This window comes from Hylobates moloch, unplaced genomic scaffold (genome assembly GCF_009828535.3).
Source record: "Hylobates moloch isolate HMO894 unplaced genomic scaffold, HMol_V3 SCAFFOLD_12, whole genome shotgun sequence".
Lineage (NCBI taxonomy): Eukaryota > Metazoa > Chordata > Mammalia > Primates > Hylobatidae > Hylobates > Hylobates moloch.
The window spans coordinates 45,817,818-45,837,163 of record NW_026652287.1 but is presented as its reverse complement, the minus strand read 5'-3'; the positions used below and the strand labels follow the sequence as shown (position 1 = coordinate 45,837,163).

General features: G+C 49.3%; 1 protein-coding gene across 3 annotated transcripts in view; it reads right to left on the bottom strand.

The window, feature by feature from the left end:
• MAST1 (microtubule associated serine/threonine kinase 1) overlaps nucleotides 1-19,346 on the bottom strand; it is a 47,943-nt gene that overhangs the window by 7,169 nt on the left and 21,428 nt on the right. For all 3 annotated transcript variants that reach the window (XM_032169841.2, XM_032169842.2, XM_032169840.2), the window contains 13 exons: nucleotides 16,911-17,012; nucleotides 16,699-16,831; nucleotides 16,551-16,618; nucleotides 10,047-10,126; nucleotides 9,749-9,957; nucleotides 3,572-3,710; nucleotides 3,340-3,472; nucleotides 3,031-3,196; nucleotides 2,694-2,795; nucleotides 2,410-2,532; nucleotides 1,749-1,858; nucleotides 729-907; nucleotides 404-651 (listed from right to left, as the gene is read on the bottom strand). In XM_032169841.2, coding sequence (XP_032025732.1) covers nucleotides 404-651; nucleotides 729-907; nucleotides 1,749-1,858; nucleotides 2,410-2,532; nucleotides 2,694-2,795; nucleotides 3,031-3,196; nucleotides 3,340-3,472; nucleotides 3,572-3,710; nucleotides 9,749-9,957; nucleotides 10,047-10,126; nucleotides 16,551-16,618; nucleotides 16,699-16,831; nucleotides 16,911-17,012 — 1,792 coding nt within the window. The remainder of the gene's footprint in view (nucleotides 1-403; nucleotides 652-728; nucleotides 908-1,748; nucleotides 1,859-2,409; nucleotides 2,533-2,693; nucleotides 2,796-3,030; nucleotides 3,197-3,339; nucleotides 3,473-3,571; nucleotides 3,711-9,748; nucleotides 9,958-10,046; nucleotides 10,127-16,550; nucleotides 16,619-16,698; nucleotides 16,832-16,910; nucleotides 17,013-19,346) is intronic.

The following is a 19,346-nucleotide window of genomic DNA, read 5'->3' as shown; positions in this document are numbered from 1 at the left end:
CTTGAACCCGGGAGGCGGAGGTTGCAGTGAGCTGAGATCACGCCATTGCACTCCAGCCTGGGCGACAGAGCGAGACGCCATCTCAAAAAAACAAAATACAAAAATTAGCCGGGGGTGGCAGCACGCACCTGTAATCCCAGCTACTCAGGATGCTGAGATGCGAGAATCACTTGAACTTGGGAGGTGGAGGTTGCAGTGAGCCGAGATCACGCCACTGCTCTCCAGCCTGGGTGATGGAGTGAGACTCTGTCTCAAAAAAAAAAAAAAAAAAAAAAAATCCCAAATTGCAATGTGAATAGTACCTGAGATCTTTCATAAACAGCACCAGGCTCGTGGGATGCTCACTATATGACCAGTAGGACATTGGGGAAGATTGGGGACGGCAGCACGATAGGGCACTCACTGGCCTCGGAGTCCCCGGCGCTGGAGGTGCCTTCTCCTTGAGTCTCCTCTTTGGGGGCTCGTGTATCCAGGGAGCCCGGGGGGTCGGAGCTGGGCCGGGGAGGTCTGCGCAGCCGGGCCTCATCCTCGTCCTCTAGGGGGGCGCTGAAGCGGCTGGGCTCCAGCAGCGCCGAGAAACGGCGGCGGGCGCCCAACGGGGGACTGGCCTCTCCCTCCAGGAAACTGGCCTCGGACGCGGAGAATCGCTTGCTGCACGGAGGGGGCGTGGTTAGGGAAGACACGCCCCCTTCAACCCCGCCCCCAAACTCCGCCATTCCCCTGCTCACATCTCCGGAGAGCCCCCTCTCCAGGTCTTCTCACGCAGGGTCAGGCCGCCCAGCCCCTCCCGCTTGCCGGCCACCTTCTCCTCGGGGCCCTTGGTGCTCGGCTCCCGCTTGCTGCTCCCTGCAGCTGCTACTGGGGTCTTGGGCTCGTGCTGCGACAGCTGCTCCATGCTGCTATACACCTGTAGGTGGTGGTGGGAGGCAAGTCCAGCCCGGGTTCCACTTTCACTCTGGAGCTAATCAGCTTCCTGGCAGTGGATCCCCCGCAAAGGGCACTCCACCCTCCGAGGCCTGGCTCCGCCCAATTGTGCATGATCCGCCAACCTACAATTCTTCAGTTCAGGCCCCACCCCACAAAGTTAGGCCCTGCGTTTTATTCTAGACTTTGCCCCTACCATGCCCTGACCAATCTGCTCTCTACACAGCCCCATCTTCCCGGCAACCCCCTTAATTTATGTCTCCTTAGCCCAGGCTAGGCCCTGCACCCCTCTACAAGTTGCTTCTCAAAGCAAGGCCTATGGCTTCTCTGCCTGTTATTAGGAAAAATAAAAATAAATAAATAAAAGCAAGACTTCACTGGGCTTTACTCTGCCTTCACTGCTGGCCTCATTCCCACGTCCTGACCCCGCTCCACCCAGACCTAGCCCCGCCCCACTATGGCCTCAATCTGCACGACTGTCCTGATTCCTGTTAGATTCTACTCAATGCCAAAGGCCCGTCCCATAGACTCTCGAACCTGCCTCTCACGTGGCCTTACCACTTCCCAGAATCCCGCCCCGCCCCACTATGGCCTCAATCTGCACGACTGTCCTGATTCCTGTTAGATTCTACTCAATGCCAAAGGCCCGTCCCATAGACTCCCGAACCTGCCTCTCGCGTGGCCTTACCACTTCCCAGACTCCCGCCCCATCAATAACTTCCTGCTCCTGAGACCTTGGGCACCAGGGAACCTGTTTCTCACTGTCTCTCCAAGCCCCATCCCTCCCGGGGTCTCGCCCTGTCCCACACCCAGCCTTGGCCCACCTTGCTGAAGCGCGGAGAGCAGGAAGAGAACTGGCGGATTTCCACCGGCTCCTCCTCCGTCGTGTCATCCTCGTCATAGGAGTTCACGTGGTGATACCTGTCTGAGCGGGCTGGGGAGCGGGTATGGGCTGTGACTGCGGGTACGGGTTTCCTCCTCATATCACATCCCCACAGGAGCCCAGTCCTGGTTCAAGCCGGGTTTACAAGTCTTCAGGTCAGGCCACGCCCCTGCCTCATTAGTGTATTTAATTTAGGCTCCGCTCCCAGGCAAGGTCCTTGCCCCATTCTCAGTGGCACCGTCTAGCCCCGCCTCCAAAGAGACCACGCCCCACCTACAGTGCTCTGCACCCTGGCATCACCCCAGGCCATTCTGAGAGCTAGTACCTCTCTCTAGTTCAGTTCCAGGCCCACACTCACAACTCACCCCAGTCCACGCCCCACACCTACCCCAATCTCAGGTTCTTACCTATATTTCAGCCTGAGCCCCGCCCTTACGTCAGCCCCGCCCCACTTGGCCCCGCCCCCACCAAAATACCACCTTCGCACCTAGTCATCACATCTTGGTACTTAGCCGGGCCCTATCCCAGGCTTTACTTACCCTAGGGTCCCTCTTCCCGGATCCCACCCCTCGACCCAGGCCGTGCCTGGTGTCCCAGCTCACTGTCAAAGTAGCTAGTGTCATCTTCCGACTCTAGGTGGGGGATGAACTCGGCCTTCTGCCTCAGCAGCCCTGTCCAGTCCAGGTCTCGAAAGAAACTGTGCTGCTTCACCTCAAAAGCGCCGCCTGGGACGGAAGGAATTCCAGCCACAGCTGATGGCCAACCCAGCAGCCCAGCCCCGCCCCCCATTTCTTCCGCCCCGGGGCCACAGCACGGGCTGGGCCTGGGGTTTTGGAGTCCTGCTCTCTATCAGTGGGCCCTCAGCTCCTCTGCATGGCAGACTTACCTGCCCCAAGCCTGACCAGAGGGTTGGTCTGTAGGAGGCTAGATATGAGGAGTTGGGCCTCTGTAGGTAGGGCCTCATCCCCCTCGGGCCACAGGATGTCATCTGCAAAACAAAACGGAACTTAGGGGCGGTTTTTGTTGTTGTTGTTGTTTGGAGACAGGATCTCACTGTGTCACCCAGCTGGAGTGCAGTGGCACGATCATGGCTCACTGCAGCCTTGACCTCCTGGGTGCAAGCGATCCTCTGGGGGGTGGCTTTTGAAGTCCCTGGAACCCTGGGCCTGTCCATCTCTCCACGCACACCACACCCTGCCCCTGTGCGCTGCAAAGCCACGTACCACTGATGACCTGTCCAAATAGCTCCTCTGGTGTGTCTCCGAAGAAGGGCACACAGCCCACCAGGAACTCGTAGAGGATGATCCCCATGGCCCACCAGTCCACTGGCTTGCCGTAGCCTTGACGCAGGATGACCTCAGGCGCGATGTACTCTGGGGTCCCACACACCTGGGGGCAGGCTGTCAGCCCACACCCTGGCCACAGGAGGGCCCTCGAGGGAGAGCTGTGCCCCCCACCAGGCCCTGGGTTCCCGAGGTAGTCCACCTACAGGGTCACTCCACCCGCAGAGACCCCCATGCCAGCACACACACCTGTTTGTCCAGGAACTCCCGGGCATCCTTCTCAATGTGGCCTTCATATAAGTTGGTGGTGAGGCTCATGAGCCCCATCTTGGAGAGGCCGAAATCCGTGAGCTTGATGTGACCCATGGAGGTGATAAGGAGGCTGTAGGCACAGGCAGGGTCTCAGGGATGAGGCCCGTCTATTCTGCCTCCTGGCCTCCCGAGGGGCAGAGAGGGAGTGATGGGAAAGATCAAAGCTCACTTGTCAGGCTTGAGGTCGCGGTGCACGATGCCATAGTTGTGCAAATACTCCAGCGCTAGCACCGTCTCGGCAAAGTACATGCGGGCCATCTCTACTGGCAGCGCTCCGATATTCTTCAGCAGGGTGGCACAGTCGCCGCCTGCAGGCCAGGAAATGGGCCCACGTAAAGAGGGAAGCATTCCTCCCTCTAGACATGCGCCATAGAACCAACTTCTCATGTTATGTTGTACCCATTTTACAGATAAGAGAAACTGAGGCTCTGAGAGGGGCCTCCCTCCCTCCAGGTCCTCTACTGGGTTCTTCTTGTCCTCTTAGCCATCCTCCAAAGTTGTTGTCATCAGCTCATCTTATACACAAAGGGATGGAGACTCAAAGAAAGGATGGGTCATGCAGGCAGCTGTGGTGGAGGTGAGGTTTAGCTGGGGAACAAAGGCTACCCACTTATCAACTGCATCTGGAAGCACAGCCCTCTATCTCCTGGTGTCTGAACCTTGGAGCTGGGAGCCTTAGATGCAGATTCTTGGCCTTCACTAAATTTTTTTTTTTTTTTTTTTGAGACAAGGTCTTACTCCCTTGCCCAGGCTAGAGTGCGGTGGCAAGATCACAGCTCACCGCATCCTCAACCTCCTAGCTCAAGCAATCCTCCTGCTTCAGCCTCCTGAGTAGCTGGGACTACAGATGTGAGCCACCATGCCCAGCTGATTATTAAAAAATTGTTCAAGGCTGGGCATGATAGCTTATGCCTGAAATCACAGCACTTTGGGAGGCCAAGGTGGGTGGATTACTTGAGGTCAGGAGTTCGAGACCAGCCTGGTCAACACGGTGAAACCCCATCTCTAAAAAAAAATAGTAAAGTTAGCCTGGCTTGTGTGCAGACGCCTGTAATCCCAGCTACTTGGGAGGCTAAGGCAGGAGAATGGCTTGAACCTGGGAGGCAGAGGTTGCAGAGATCCAAGATCGCGCCATTGCAGTCCAGCCTGGGTGACAGAACATGACTCCATCTCAAAAAAAAAAAAGGTTTTTTGTAGAAACAGAGTTTCAATGTGTTGCCCAATCTGGTCTCCAACTCCGGGGTTCAAAGGATCCTCCTGCCTCAGCTTACCAAAGTGTTGGCCACTGCACCCGCCCCTCTGCCAGATTTACTGTAAATGACGTTGTTATTTCAGTCTCTCAATATCTATTTCCTTTTTATCGTACAAAGGCTAGATTTCCTTCCAGGTGCAGCAACTGGGCCAGTATGTAACCCAAGTTGCTCCAGTGAGTTAGCCCTTGGATTTTTCACTCTTTTCCTGTAAGAATTGCTAAGCTCATAGAATGTAAGCTGAGATTTGCTAGATGGCAACCTTGCTACATGAGGGCTTGTCTAGAAGGAAGCCCACATGTGGGAGTACAGAGCCAAGAGATGGAGAGGTTCCTGATGGAATGGTTTGAGCACTTAGATCCAGCCATTCCTGAAGGTAATATTGGTTTTTCAATCACCAATGACCAAGAAAGCTAATAGATTTCTTTCTTTTTTCTGTTCTCTTTTCTGCGAGATTTTGCTGGGTTTCAGAAACTCTCTGAGGGTGGGGCCCAGGAATCTGCATTTGAGCACAACTATTGTGCACTCAGACTCACCATAGAGATACTGATTCGGACCCCTTCTCTCCTCCTCCTCTGCAACGACCCCAGACTAGAGCAGTCATCTACCTCCTAGTCTCCTGATTCTGCTCTGTCCACAAGAACCAAATGGATTTTCTTTTCTCAATTTTTTTCTTTTTCTTTTTCTTTTTTTTTTTTTTTTTTTTTGAGTCAGAGTCTGGCTCTGTCACCCAGGCTAGAGTGCAGTGGCTCCATCTCGGCTCATTGCAACCTCTGCCCACTCACCACCCCCGGGTTCAAGCGATTCTTGTTCCTCAGCCTCCTGAGTAGCTGGGATGATAGGCGTGCACCACCATTTCTGGCTAAGTTTTGTAATTTTAGTAGAAACAGGGTTTCATTGGCTGGGCACAGTGGCTCACGCCTGTAATCCCAACACTTTGGGAAGCCGATGCAGGCACATCATCTGAGGTTGGGAGTTCGAGACCAGCCTGGCCAACGTGGAGAAACCCCATCTCTACTAAAAATACAAAATTAGCCAGACGTGGTGGTGCATGCCTATAATTCCAGCTACTCAAGAAGCTGAGGCAAGAGAATCGCTTGTACCCGGGAGGAGGAGGTTGCGGTGAGCCAAGATCGCGCCATTGCACTCTAGCCTGGGCAATGAGAGCAAAACTCTGTCTCAAAAAAAAGAAAAAAAGAAAAAGAAAAAAAAACAACAGGGTTTCACCATGCTGGGTAGGTTGATCTTGGACTCTTGACCACAAGTGTTCTGCCTGCCTTGGCCTCCCAAAGTGCTGGGATTACAGTCGTAAGCTACCATAATGGGTCTCCAAATGGATTTTCTTAAAACATAAATCTGATCGTATCAAATCTCCTTAAAACCCTCCATTAGCTGGACATGGTGGTGCCTGCCTATAGTTTCAGCTACTTGGGAGGCTAAGGTGGGAGGATTGCTTGAGCCCAGGAGTTCAAGGCTGCAGTAAGCTGTGATCACACCACTGCACTCCAGCCTGGACAATGCACTAAAAATAAAACAAAATAAGGCTGGGCGCAGTGGTTCACGCCTGTAATCCCCACACTTCGGGAGGCCGAGACTGATGGATCATTTGAGGCTAGGAGTTTGAGACCAGCCTGCAACATAGTGAAAATCTGTCTCTACTAAAAATACAAAAATTAGCCAGATGTGGTGGCACACGCCTGTAATCCTAGCTACTCGGGAGTCTGAGGCAGGAGAATCGCTTGAACCTTGGAGGCAGAGGTTGCAGTAATCCAAGATCACCCCACTGCACTCTAGCCTGGGTGACAGCGTGAGTGAGACTCCATCTCAAAAAAAAAAAAGGCGGGCATGGTGGCTCACGCCTGTAATCCCAGCACTTTGGGAGGCTGAGGCAGATAGATCATGAGGTCTGGAGTTTGAGACCAGCCTGACCAACATGATGAAACCCATCTCTACTAAACACACAAAAATTAGGTGGGCGTGGTGGCGCACGCCTGTAATCCCAGCTGCTCAGGAGGCTGAGGCAGGAGAATCGCTTGAACCCGGGAGGTGGAGGTTGCAGTGAGCTGAGGATGCGCTACTGCACTCCAGCCTGGGCAATAGAATGAGACTCCATCTCAAAAAAAAAAAAAAAAAAAAAAAAGAGAGAGAAAAAGAAAAAGAAAAAAAAAAAAACAACAACAACGCTCCAGTGACCTTCTGTTGCACTCAGAATGAAATCCAATGCCATTCCAGGCTCTGGAATGCCCTCCTGATCCAGTGCCCCTTCATCCTCATCTCCCCTCCCTTGCTCACTTGGCTTCGGCTCCATGGGCCTGCTTGCCACTCTTCCAAATCCAAATTGTCACCTAAGAGACTTTGTACTAGCAGGTCACTTATCCCATCATAATCCAGGCCTCTGAGAAGCTCCCTGCCTGCCTCCCCATCACCTCCTTCAGCCTCATGGACCTCATGTCTTCACTATGAAATGTCCTGGCTGGGCATGGTGGCTCATGCCTGTAATCTCAGCACATTGGGAGGCCAAGGTGGGCTGATCACCTAAGGTCAGGAGTTCAGGACCAGCCTAGCCAACCTGGTGAAACTCCCATCTCTACTGAAAATACAAAAATCAGCTGGGCATGGTGGAGGCGTGCCTGTAGTCCCCGCTACTCAGAAGGCTGAGGCATGAGAATCCTTGAGCCTGGGAGATGGAGGTTGCTGTGCACCAAGATCACGCCATGGCACTCCAGCCTGGGTGAAAGAGCGAGACTCCATAAATAAATAAATAAATAAATAAATAAATAAATAAATAAAATGTCTTTATCTCTTTTGGCTTGCTCTGCTTGTTTATTGTCTGTCTATACAGACCAGAATGGAATCTCCATGAGGGGGAGATGTCTGTGCCTGGGCCTCCTCTGTGTCACTGGCACCTAGCACAGCATGTGACATGAGGGGGATGATGAGGAGGCGTTTGTTGAGTGGCTGGGTGGTTGATTGGAAGGCTTGGAGGAGGCACAGCTGAGGCCCCAGGGATCATGTATGTGTCCTAATAGGCACAGCATGTGTGTTTTTGGACAATAGATGGATTAACATTTGGGTGAATACATGCATGGATGGATTAAAAACAATATATGGGCCTCGAGCTATGGCTCACATGTGTAATCCCAGCACTTGGGGAGGCTGAGGTGGATCACCTGAGATCAGGAGTTCGAGACCAGCCTGGCCAACATGGTGAAAATCCCATTTCTACTAAAAATACAAAAAATTAGCTGGGCGTGGTGCCACACACCTGTAATCCCAGCTACTCGGGAGGCTCAGGCAGGAGAATCGCTTGAACCAGAGAGTCGGAGTTTTCAATGAGCTGAGATCGCGCCACTGCATTCTGGCCTGGTGACAGAGCAAGACTCCGTCTCACAAAAAAAAAAAAGAAAGAAAGAAAAAAAGGAAAAATAGGTGTATAAGCCTGGCACGGTGGCTCACACCTGTAATCTCAGCACTTTGGGAGGCCGAGGTGGGTGGATCATGAGGTCAGGAGATTGAGACCATTCTGGCCAACACAGTGAAACTCCGTCTCTACTAAAAATACAAAAAAAATTAGCTGGGCGTGGTGGCAGGCACCTGTAATCCCAGCTACTTGGGAGGCTGAGGCAGGAGAATGGCGTGAACCTAGGAGGCAGAGCTTGCAGTGAGCCGAGATTGCGCCACTGCACTCCAGCCTGGGTGACAGAGCGAGACTCCGTCTCAAAAAAAATAATAAATAAAAATAGGTGTATAATGGTAAACAGACATATGGATGGATAAACAGATGGACAACCACATAGACAAACTGCAGGATGTGAGGGGTGGATGGAAAGGTGGATTAATAAGCAGGTATATGGGATGGGCTTGGTGGCTCGTGCCTGTAATCCCAGGACTTTGGGAGGCTGAGGCAGGATGGTTACTTGAACCCAGGAGTTGGAGACTAACTTGGGCAATACAGGGAGACTGCATAAAAAACAAAACAAACAAACAAAAAAACAACAAAAAAAAATTTTTTTTTTTTTTTTGCAAGACAGGGTCTTGCTCAGTTGCCAGGGCTGGAGTGCAATGGCATGATCTCAGCCTAACCTGGAGTGCAGTGGCACGATCTTGGCTCACTGCAACTTCTGCCTCCTGTGTTTAAACAATCCTCCCACTTCAGCCACCCGAGTAGCTGGGATTACAGGAGTGTGCCATCCGGCTAATTTTTGTATTTTTAGTAGAGTCAGGGTTTCACCATGCTGGCCAGGCTGGTCTTGAACTCCTGACCTTGTGATCTGCCCACCTTGGCCTCCCAAGAATTAGCTAAGTGTGGTGGTCCGCACCTATCATCCCAGGTATTTGGGAGGCTGAGATGGGAGGATTACTTGAGCCCAGGCATTTGAGGCTGCAGTGAGTTGTGATCGCACCACTACATTCCAGCCTGAGCAACAGAGTGAGATCTTGTCTCAAAAATAAGTAAATAAAATAGGCCTGGCACAGTGGCTCATGCCTGTAATCCCAGCACTTTGGGAGGCCCAGGGAGGCAGATCACTTAAGGTCAAGAGTTCAAGACTAGCCTGGCAAACATGGTGAAACCCTGTCTCTGCTAAAAATAGAAAAATTACCCATGTATGTTGGCACAGGCCTGTAATCCCAGCTACTCAGGAGGCTGAGGCATAAGAATCGCTTGAGCCCGGGAGGCGGAGGTTGCAGTGAACCGAGATCGCACCACTGCACTGCAGCCTGGGTGACAGAGCAAGGCTCCGTCTCAAAAAATAAATAAATGAATAAATAAATAAATAAATAAAAATAAACAGGTTCATGGATGTATGGATGGAAAAACAGATGGATTAGCAAATCAGCAGATAGAAGGATAGATGGATGGATAATAGGTCAGACTGAATGTATTTATGTTGAATGAAATGAAAAACAAACCAATAGATGACTGAATAAATATATAGGTAGAATGGATGGACAAATCAATGACTGGAGAAATAAACAGATGGATAAACATACAGGCCGACTAATCAATATGGTGACTGCGGCTCAGGCAGGCCACCCCGCAGCCCTGACCAGTGAGCACGGCCCCATCTTCCCTGCAGCCCCGCAGGCAGCCACACCTTCCACATATTCCATGACCATGCAGAGGTGGCGCCGCGTCTCGAAGGAGCAGAACATGCCGACCACAAACGGGTTCTCGGCGAAGGTGAGGATGTCGCGCTCCACAAAGGCCTGCTGGATCTGGTTGCGGAGGATCAAGTTCTGTTTGTTGATCTTTTTCATGGCAAAGCGTTGCCGCGTGTCGCGGTGCCGCACCAGGTAGACAGCGCTGCAGGGGGAGAGAGCGAGGACCGGCCGTCACCTCCGAGACACCCGGCCTCCGCCACCCTCCCCCCGCCAGAGCCCCGGGTGGCTCACCCGTAGGCACCGTTGCTTATGAGCTTGATGGTATCAAAGTCATTCTCCCCCGGCGGTTTCTTGGCCTTGCTGCTGCGGCCCTTCAGGGAAAAGATGGAGACCACACCACCATCATCATCATGAGAGTAGGATGCTTTTAATTTCATTTTACACATGGGGAAACTGAGGCACAGAAAGAATGAGAGAGTCCTTCATCCAAGTGCCATAATGAAAGAGAAAGTCAGGACTTGAACCCAAGACTGACTCTGAAGACATATTCCCATCTTCTTCCACTAGAAAAGATAGCAGGAAACCAACAAAATAGTCATCCTAATATATAAATATATAAAGAGTTCCCAAAAATCAATAACAAAAGCCTAACAATTGAAGAGAAAAAAGTGGGCGAGGTAAGTAAATTACAGTTAGAGCTTTTTTTTTTTTTTTTTTTTGAGATAGATTCTCACTCTGATGTTCAAGCTGGAGTGTAGCGGTGCTCACTGCAGCCTCCACCTCTAGGGCTCAAGTGATTCTCCTGCCTCAGCCTCCCAGGTAGCTGGGACCACAGGCACATGCCACCATGCCAGGCTAATTTTAGTATTTTGGTTTTGCCATCTTGCCCAGGCTGCTCTTGAACTCCTAGGCTGAAGCAATCTGCCTGCCTTGGCATCCCAAAGAGTAAGGACTACAGGCATGAGCCACTGTACCCACCCAGAGTTACAGCTCTTAAACATACTAAAAGATTCGGGCCAGGCGCAGTGGCTTACGCCTGTAATCCCAGCACTTTGGGAGGCCGAGGTGGGCGGATCATGAGGTCAGGAGATCGAGACCATCCTGGCTAACACTGTGAAACCGCATCTCTACTGAAAATACAAAACAATTAGCCAGGCATGGTGGCGGGCACATGTAGTCCCAGCTACTTGGGAGGCTGAGGCAGGAGAATGGCATGAACCCGGGAGGCAGAGCTTGCAGTGAGCAGAGATCATGCCACTGAACTTTAGCCTGGGCGACAGAGCGAGACTCCGTCTCAAAAAAAAAAAAAAAAAAAAAAAAGATTCTTGGCCGGGCACAATGGCTTATGCTTGTAACCCCAGCACTTTGGGAGGCCAAGGCGGGTGGATCACCTGAGGTTAGGAGCTCAAGATAAGCCTGGCCAACATGGAGAAACTCCATCTATACTAAAAATACAAAATCAGCTGGGCATGGTGGCGCATGCCTGTAATCCCAGCTACTCAGGAGGCTGAGGCAGGAGAATTGCTTGAACCCAGGAGGCAGAGTTGTGGTGAGCCGAGATAGCAGCATTGCACTCCAGACTGGGCAACAAGAGCAAAACTCCACCTCAAAAAAAAAAAATTCTCAATCTCACAATAACAGAAAGGCAAATTATAACTACCACAAAATACCATTTTTCACCTAGCAGATTGGGAGAAAAAACTCCAAAACCTGATACCCTCTATGGGCAAATATGTAGGTGAACATACATACCTTGCTGTTGGGAGTGTAAATTACTGTTTGATACAGATCAGAATTACAAATACATGTTCCCTTTGACTCAGCAATTTCACTTTTGAATTTATGCTACAGATATACTTGCACATGTGAAAAATGGTATATCTACTATCTTGCTCATTGTGAGATTGGAAATAATAATCCACACATTAAATTAGCCAAACAAACACATGTGGGGTAGTTATGTAAAGAAACATTGTGCCACTGTTAAAAATAATGAGGAAACTCTCTGTCTATGGATTTAGAAAGTCCTCGGCCGGGCGCAGTGGCTCACGCTTGTAATCCCAGCACTTTGGGAGGCCGAGGCGGGCGGATCACGAGGTCAGGAGATCGAGACCATGGTGAAACCCCGTCTCTACTAAAAATACAAAAAATTAGCTGGGCATGGTGGCAGGCGCCTGTAGTCCCAGCTACTCGGAGAGGCTGAGGCAGGAGAATGGCGTGAACCCGGGAGGCGGAGCTTGCAGTGAGCCGAGATTGTGCCACTGTACTCCAGCCTGGGCAACAGGGCGAGACTCCGTCTCAAAAAAAAAAAAAAAAAAAAAAAAAAAGAAAGTCCTCTATTTTATTAAGTGTAAAAATGCAATAGGCAATATGTATTGTATGCTTATGTGCAAAAAAACGTGGCAAAGGCCGGGTGTGGTGGCCTGCAACCCCAGCACTTTGGGAGGCCAAGGCAAGTGGATCACCTGAAGGTCAGGAGTTCGAGACCAGCCTGGCCAACATGGTGAAACCCCGTCTCTATTAAAAATACAAAAACTTAGCCAGGCGTGGTGGTGGGTGCCTATAATCCCAGCTACGTGGAAGGCTGAAGCAGGAGAACCACTTGAACCTGAGAAGCAGAGGTTGCAGTGAGCCAAGATCACACCGTTGCACTCCAGCCTGGGCAACAAGAGTGGAACTTTGTCTCAAAAAAAAAAAAGTGGCAAAATAAAACTATCTAATCATATTTCAGGGCTATAGGGCAATGGGGAAAAAAGGTAGGAGTAAGATTTTTTTCATTGTATATCTTTCTTGAAAATTATTTTGATTTTTCTTAGGGACAAAGAGATTTATTACATAGATATTACATAAAAAGAGCTACAATATATAAAAATATTGAACTTATATGCTCCAAAGAATGTAGCCTAAAAATATCTGACATAAAAATTGACAGAATTACAAGGAGAATTTGCTTAAAATAAGGTTTCACATATCTCTCAGAAACTATTAGATTAATCAGGCAAGATAAATGAATAGGGAGATGGAAGATTTGAATCACTCAATTAACAAGTTTGATTAAAAGGAATAACAGAATCCTACAAACAATGAGAGATAAATACCTTTTTTAGAGTTTTAGATTTTGAGTGATGTCATTCCATTACCTATTCAAAAAATTAAACAAATGGCATATATTGTGAGATTCCTTTTAAATATAGACATAAAGGAAAGGTGTGTGTATATATTTGTGTGACTGTATAGACACAATTTGAAACAAAGATTACAAACTTAAGTGTCTTCAGGGGCCAGTAGACCAGGGTGGAAGCCATGGGTGACGAAGGGGCAGGTACCCAATATCACAGGACCACCCCCACTCAGCTGGTTCCACCACAGTATTATTAGAACTTCTTCTTCTATTTTTTTTTCTAAGTAGAGACAGGGTCTTGCTATGTCGTCCAGGCTGGTTTCGAACTCCTGGGCTCAAGCAATCCTGCCACCTTGGCTTCCCAAAGGGCTGGCACTACAGGCATGAGCCACTACACCCAGCCCTAGAACTTCTGATTTTTCAAGAGAAGGCCTGAACCCAGATTTTGAAGCAAAAATCTTTCAATTTTTATATTTTGCTTCTTTTACTTATCTATTTTTATTTTTTTCAAGATGGAGTCTCACTCTCTCACCCAGGCTGGAGTGCAGTGGTTCGATATCGGCTCACTGCAATCTTTGTCTCCCTGGTTCCAGCAGTTCTCCTGCCTCAGCCTCCCAAGTAGCTGGGATTACGGGTGGGCACCACCACACCTGGCTAATTTTATGTATTTTTTTAGTAGAGACAGGGTTGCACCATGTTGGCCAGGCTGGTCTCAACTTCCTGACCTCAAGTGATCCACCTGCCTCAGCCTCCCAAAGTGCTGGGATTACAGCAGTGAGCCATCGTGTCCAGCCCAAATTTTTGAAAAACACTAGGCAGTTCAGAGAAAACATATGTGTGGCCATCGGGGTAGGACTCTCCTCTAGACATCTGGAACATCTGCCAAAGCGTGGCTGGCCTGGGAATAGAATTGGCAATTTTCCCCATGCTGAGCTGCCATTAACACATACAGCCAGTTAGCTTGCTCGAAAGCCCAGGCAGGATTCCTCTATAAGTTAAACATAGAGCTACCATGTGACCGAGAAATTCCACCTCTAGATGTACACCCTAAATAACTCAAAACAGTTGTCCAGCTAAATATTTGTACATCCATATTCATAGGAGCACTATTTACAAGATGGTCAACCCAATGTTCACCAGTGGATGAATGCACCTACCATTCAATGGACTATTACTCGGCTATAAAAAGGAGTGAAGCAGTGACACAAGCTATAACAACATGGATAAACCTCAGAAATGTTATGTTAAGTGAAATAAGCCAGACATAAGAGGCCACAGAGCATATGATCCCATTTATAGGAAATATCCAGAAAAAGGCCAGGCATGTGGCTTACGCCTGTAATCCCAGCACTTTGGGAGGCCAAGGCGGGCGGATAACCTGAGGTCAGGAGTTCAAGACCAGCCTGACCAACATGGTGAAACCCAGTCTTTACTAAAAACACAAAATTAGCCAGGTGTGGTGGCACATGCCTGTAATCCCAGCTACTCAGGAGGCTGAGGCAGGAGAATTGCTTGAACCTGGGAGGCAGAGGTTGCAGTGAGCCAAGATCACGTCATTGCACTCCAGCCTGGGCAACAAGAGCGAAGTTCTGTCTCAAAAAAAAAAAAAAAAGAAAAGAAAAGAAATATCCAGAAAAAGCAATTCCACAGAGAGAGAAAATAGATTAGTAGTTGCCAGGGACTGCAAGGAGGGAGGAATGAGGAGGGAGTGTGTAATGGGTGTGAGGTTTCCCTTTGGGGTGATAAAAAAGTTCTGGGACTACATAGATCTAATGGCTGTACAGCATTGTGAATTACTAAATGCTGCTGAATTGTTTATTTATTACTATTAGTCATTATTATTATTATTATTATTATTATTATTATTTTGAGACAGAGTCTTGCTCTGCTCAGGCTGGCGCACAGTGGTGTGATCTCGGCTCACACCAACCTCCACCTCCCGGGTTCAAGCAATTCTCCTGCCTCAGCCTTCCGAGGAGCTGGGATTACAGGCATGTGCCACCACGCCCAGCTAATTTTTTTGTATTTTTAGTGGAGACGGGGTTTCACCATGTTGGCCAGGCTGGTTTTGAACTCCTGACTTCAAGCGATCCACCCATCTTGGCCTCCCAAAGTACTAGGATTACAGGCGCGAGCCATCACACCCGGCCTATTCTTTATTATTATTATTATTTTTTTTTTTGAGACGGAGTCTCTCTCTGTCGCCCAGGCTGGAGTGCAGTGGCGCAATCTCGGCTCACTGCAAGCTCCGCCTCCCGGGTTCACGCCATTCTCCTGCCTCAGCCTCTCCGAGTAGCTGGGACAATAGGCGCCCGCCACCACGCCCGGCTAATTTTTTTTGTATTTTTTTAGTAGAGATGGGGTTTCACCGTGGTCTCGATCTCCTGACCTCGTGATCCGCCCGCCTCGGCCTCCCAAAGTGCTGGGATTACAAGCGTGAGCCACCGCGCCCGGCCTCTTTATTATTTTTAATTTCATTTTTCGAGACAAGGTCTCACTCTGTTGCCCAGGCTGGAGTGCAGTGGCGTGATCATGGCTTACTGAAGCCTTGACTTCCTGGGCTCATACAATCCTCCCACCTCAGCCTCCCAAGTAGCTGGGACTACAGGGGTGCACCACCACGCCCAGCTGATTTTTTTATGCTGCCCAGGCTGGTCTCAAATGCCTAAGCACAAACAATCCTCCTGCCTCGGCCTCCCAAAGTGCTGGGATTACAGGCCTAAGCCACTGCACCCGGCCCCAAACTGTTCATTTTAAAATGGTTAAAAAGGCTGGGCGCGGTGGCTCATGCCTGTAATCTCAGCACTTTGGGAGGCCGAGGTGGGCGGATCAACTGAGATTGGGAGTTCGCAACCAGCCTGACCAACATGGAGAAACCCCGTCTCTACTAAAAACACACAATTAGCTGGGTGTGGTGGTACATGCCTGTAATCCCAGCTACTCGGGAGGCTGAGGCAGGAGAATTGCTTGAACCCAGGAGGTGGAGGTTGTGGTGAGCTGAGATAGTGCCATTGCACTCCAGCCTGGGAAACAAGAGCAAAACTCCGTCTCAAAAAAAAATAAAAAATAAAATAAAATAAAATAAAATGGTTAAAAAGGTAAATTAAATTTTATGTTTCATGGATTTTAACATGACAAAGAGGTCACAGGGGAAGAGCTATTATTTTATTTTATTTTATTTTATTTTATTTTATTTTATTTTATTTTATTTTATTTATTTTTTGAGACAGAGTTTTGCTCTTGTTGCCCAGGCTGGAGTGCAGTGGCATGATCTCAGCTCACAGCAATCTCTGCCTCCCGGGTTCAAGTGATTCTCCTGCCTCAGCCTCGCAAGTAGCTGGGATTAGAGGCGTGTGCCACCAGGCCTGGCTAATTTTTGTATTTTTCTTTTTTAGTAGAGACGGGGTTCCTTCATGTTGGTTAGGCTGGTCTCGAACTGCCGACCTCAGGTGATCTGCCCGCCTTGGCCTCCCAAAGTGCTGGGATTACAGGTGTGAGCCAGCATGACAGGCTCTGGAAGAGCTATTATTAATCCCATTTTATGGATGGGAAAACTGAGGCTCAGAGTGTAGGACCAAGAGATCCACAAAGCCTGAGGGCAAAAAAGCCGGAGTTGAGCCCCGCCCTGCCCTCCCAGGAACCAGGGTACTGACCGCTTGGCCACCCAGCCTTACCTCAGAGAGATCATCTTGCTCAGGGGTGTTGGAGCCACCACTGTCCTGTTCCTCCAGGTGCACCACATCTAGGGAGGGACTGAGAGTGAGCATGAGCTGGGGTCTGGGCCTGCTCACCCCTAGTCCCCCTGCGCCCACCAGCCGGCACCTGGAAAGGGGTCACGGGTGAGGCCCAGCTGGCGGATGATGTAGCGGGGAATGTCCGTCTTGACAAGGTGGCCCTCCTTGGCGTGTCCCTCGGCCGCCTCCAGCAGGTGGTAGAACTCCTCGGGGTTGAATTCCTGAGGCAGGGCAGGAGTGGGCTCACCACAGGCTCCCAGGGTCTGCCAACCCACCCCTACCCATGCCCAGCCCCCTCACCAGGCACTCCAGCAGCCTCGCAGGGCGTGAGATGATAATAAGCAACTTCTTCACCAGCTGAGTAACGAAGGCCACCTCCAAGCTCTCAGAGCGTTCATAGGCCTGTGGCAGGGGACACAGAGGGACAGGGCTCATAGGCACTCTGCCTCAGCCCGGCCCCTCTCTCAGCCCCTCAGAGTACATACTACTGCTACTGTCCCATCTTACAGGTGAGGAGACTGAGGCCCAAGCCACACAGTAAAAATAATGAGGCTGGGCATGGTGGCTCATGCCTGTAATCCCAGCACTTTGGGAGGCCGAGGTGGGTGGATCACTTGAGGTCAAAAGTTTGAAACCAGCCTGGCCAACATGGTGAAACCCCATCTCCACTAAAAACGTAAAATGAGCCAGGCGTGGTGGCAGGTGCCTGTAATCCCAGCTACTAGGGAGGCTGAAGCAGGAGAATCCCTTGAACCTGGGAGGCAGAAGTTGCAGTGAGTCAAGATCACACCACTGCACTCCAGCCTGGGTGACACAGCGAGACTCTGTCTCAAAACAAAAGCAATGACAAACAAACAAACAAACAAACAACAAAACCACAGTGAGACCCTGTCTCTACAAATAGCAAAATTAGCCAGGTGTTGTAGTGCGTGCCTGTAGTCCTAGCTACCTGGGAGGCTGAAGTGGGAGAATTACTTGAGCCTGGGGGGCTAAGGCTGCAGTGAGCTGATTATACCACCGCACTCCTGCCTGGGTGACAGAGAGAGACCCCGTCTCAAAAAAACAAAAAAGAAAAAGAGGCTGGGCACAGTGGCTCACGCCTGTCATCCCAGCATTTTGGGAGGCAGAGGAGGGCGAATCACTTGAGGTCAGGGGTTTGAGACCAGCCTGCCCAACATGGCAAAACCCCATCTCTACTGAAAGTACAAAAATTAGCTGGGTATAGCGCCACACACCTGTAATGCCAGCTACTTGGGAGGCTGAGGCAAAAGAATTGCTTGAACCTGGGAGGTGGAGGTTGCAGTGAGCCGAGATCACATCACTACACTCCAGCCTGGGTAACAGAGTGAGACTGTCTCAAAAGAAAAAAGAAAAAGAAAAAGAAAAGAAGAGAAAAGAAAAGAAAAAACTAATACCTTATTGCAATACTTGAAAAGCCTAAAATTAATGCCAAAAATCTATCATAGGCCAAAATATCAAAATTTAAGCCAGATGTGGTGGTACATGCCTATAATCCCAGCTACTCAGGAGGCTGAGGCAGGAGGACTGCTTGAGCCCAGGAGTTCAAGACCATCCTGGGCAACAGAGAGAGTCCCCCATCTCAAATGAAAAAGAAAAAGAAAAAGAAAATTAATTAAAGACAGAATCCAATAGGCTGTGCCTAGCCATATTGTAATTTGAGCCAAAACAAATGTGCACCAACCTATATGTGTTTTAATGTGTCTTTGAAAATGTCTAATGGTTTCAATGAAAATAGTATTATTGATGAGTTTGCTTTCATTAAAACCAGGACAGCAAAATTATAACACATTCTGGTTTGGTTATAAATAAAATATGTAAACTTAAAATAATGTTGGGTTTTCATTTATCTACTTTTCAAGTTTTTAAAAAATTAATTTAATGTTCTGGGGGAAGAAATAATTACTTGCTTTACCTTGGTCCTTGTCTCAGCCCTAATACCTACTGGGTCTTTGTTTGTTTGACTTGTTTTTCTGTAGAGACAGGGTCTCGCTATGTTACCCAGGCTGGTCTCCAACTCCTGGGCTCCAGAAAGCCTCCTGTCTCAGCTCCCCAAAGTGCTGGGATTACAGAGGTGAGCTTCTAATGCCTATTGTTTATCTTCTGTCTCTTCCTGCTATTAATAGAACGTCAGCTCCCCAAAGACAAGAATTTTTGTTTTATTTCCAGTTGATTTCCCAGCTTTTAGGCTAGTGCCAGGCCCATAGTAGGTGCTTAATAAATATTGGTGGGGACAAGCCATGGTGGCTCACACCTGTAATCCCAGCACTTTGGGAGGCAGAGGCGGGTGGATCACTTAAGGTCAAGAGTTAGAAACCAGCCTGGCCAACATGGTGAAACCCTGCCTCGACTAAAAATACAAAAATTAGCCAGGCGTGGTGGTGGGTGCCTGTGATTCCAGGTACTAGGGAGGCTGAGGCAGAAGAAAGGCTTGAACCTGGGAGGTGGAGGTTGCAGTGAGCCGAGATCGCACCACTGCTCTCCAGCCCGGGGGGATATAGTGAGACTCTGTCTCCAAAAAAAATTTAAAAATTTAAATAAATAAATATTGGTGGAATTAACGAATGATCAAGTGATCCTCCTGCCTCAGCCTCTCAAGTAGCTGGGACAACAGGTGTGTGCCACTACACCTAGCTAATTATTTTTGTTTTTATTTATTTATTTATTTATTTATTTATTTATTTATTTATTTATTTTTTGAGACGGAGTCTCGCTCTG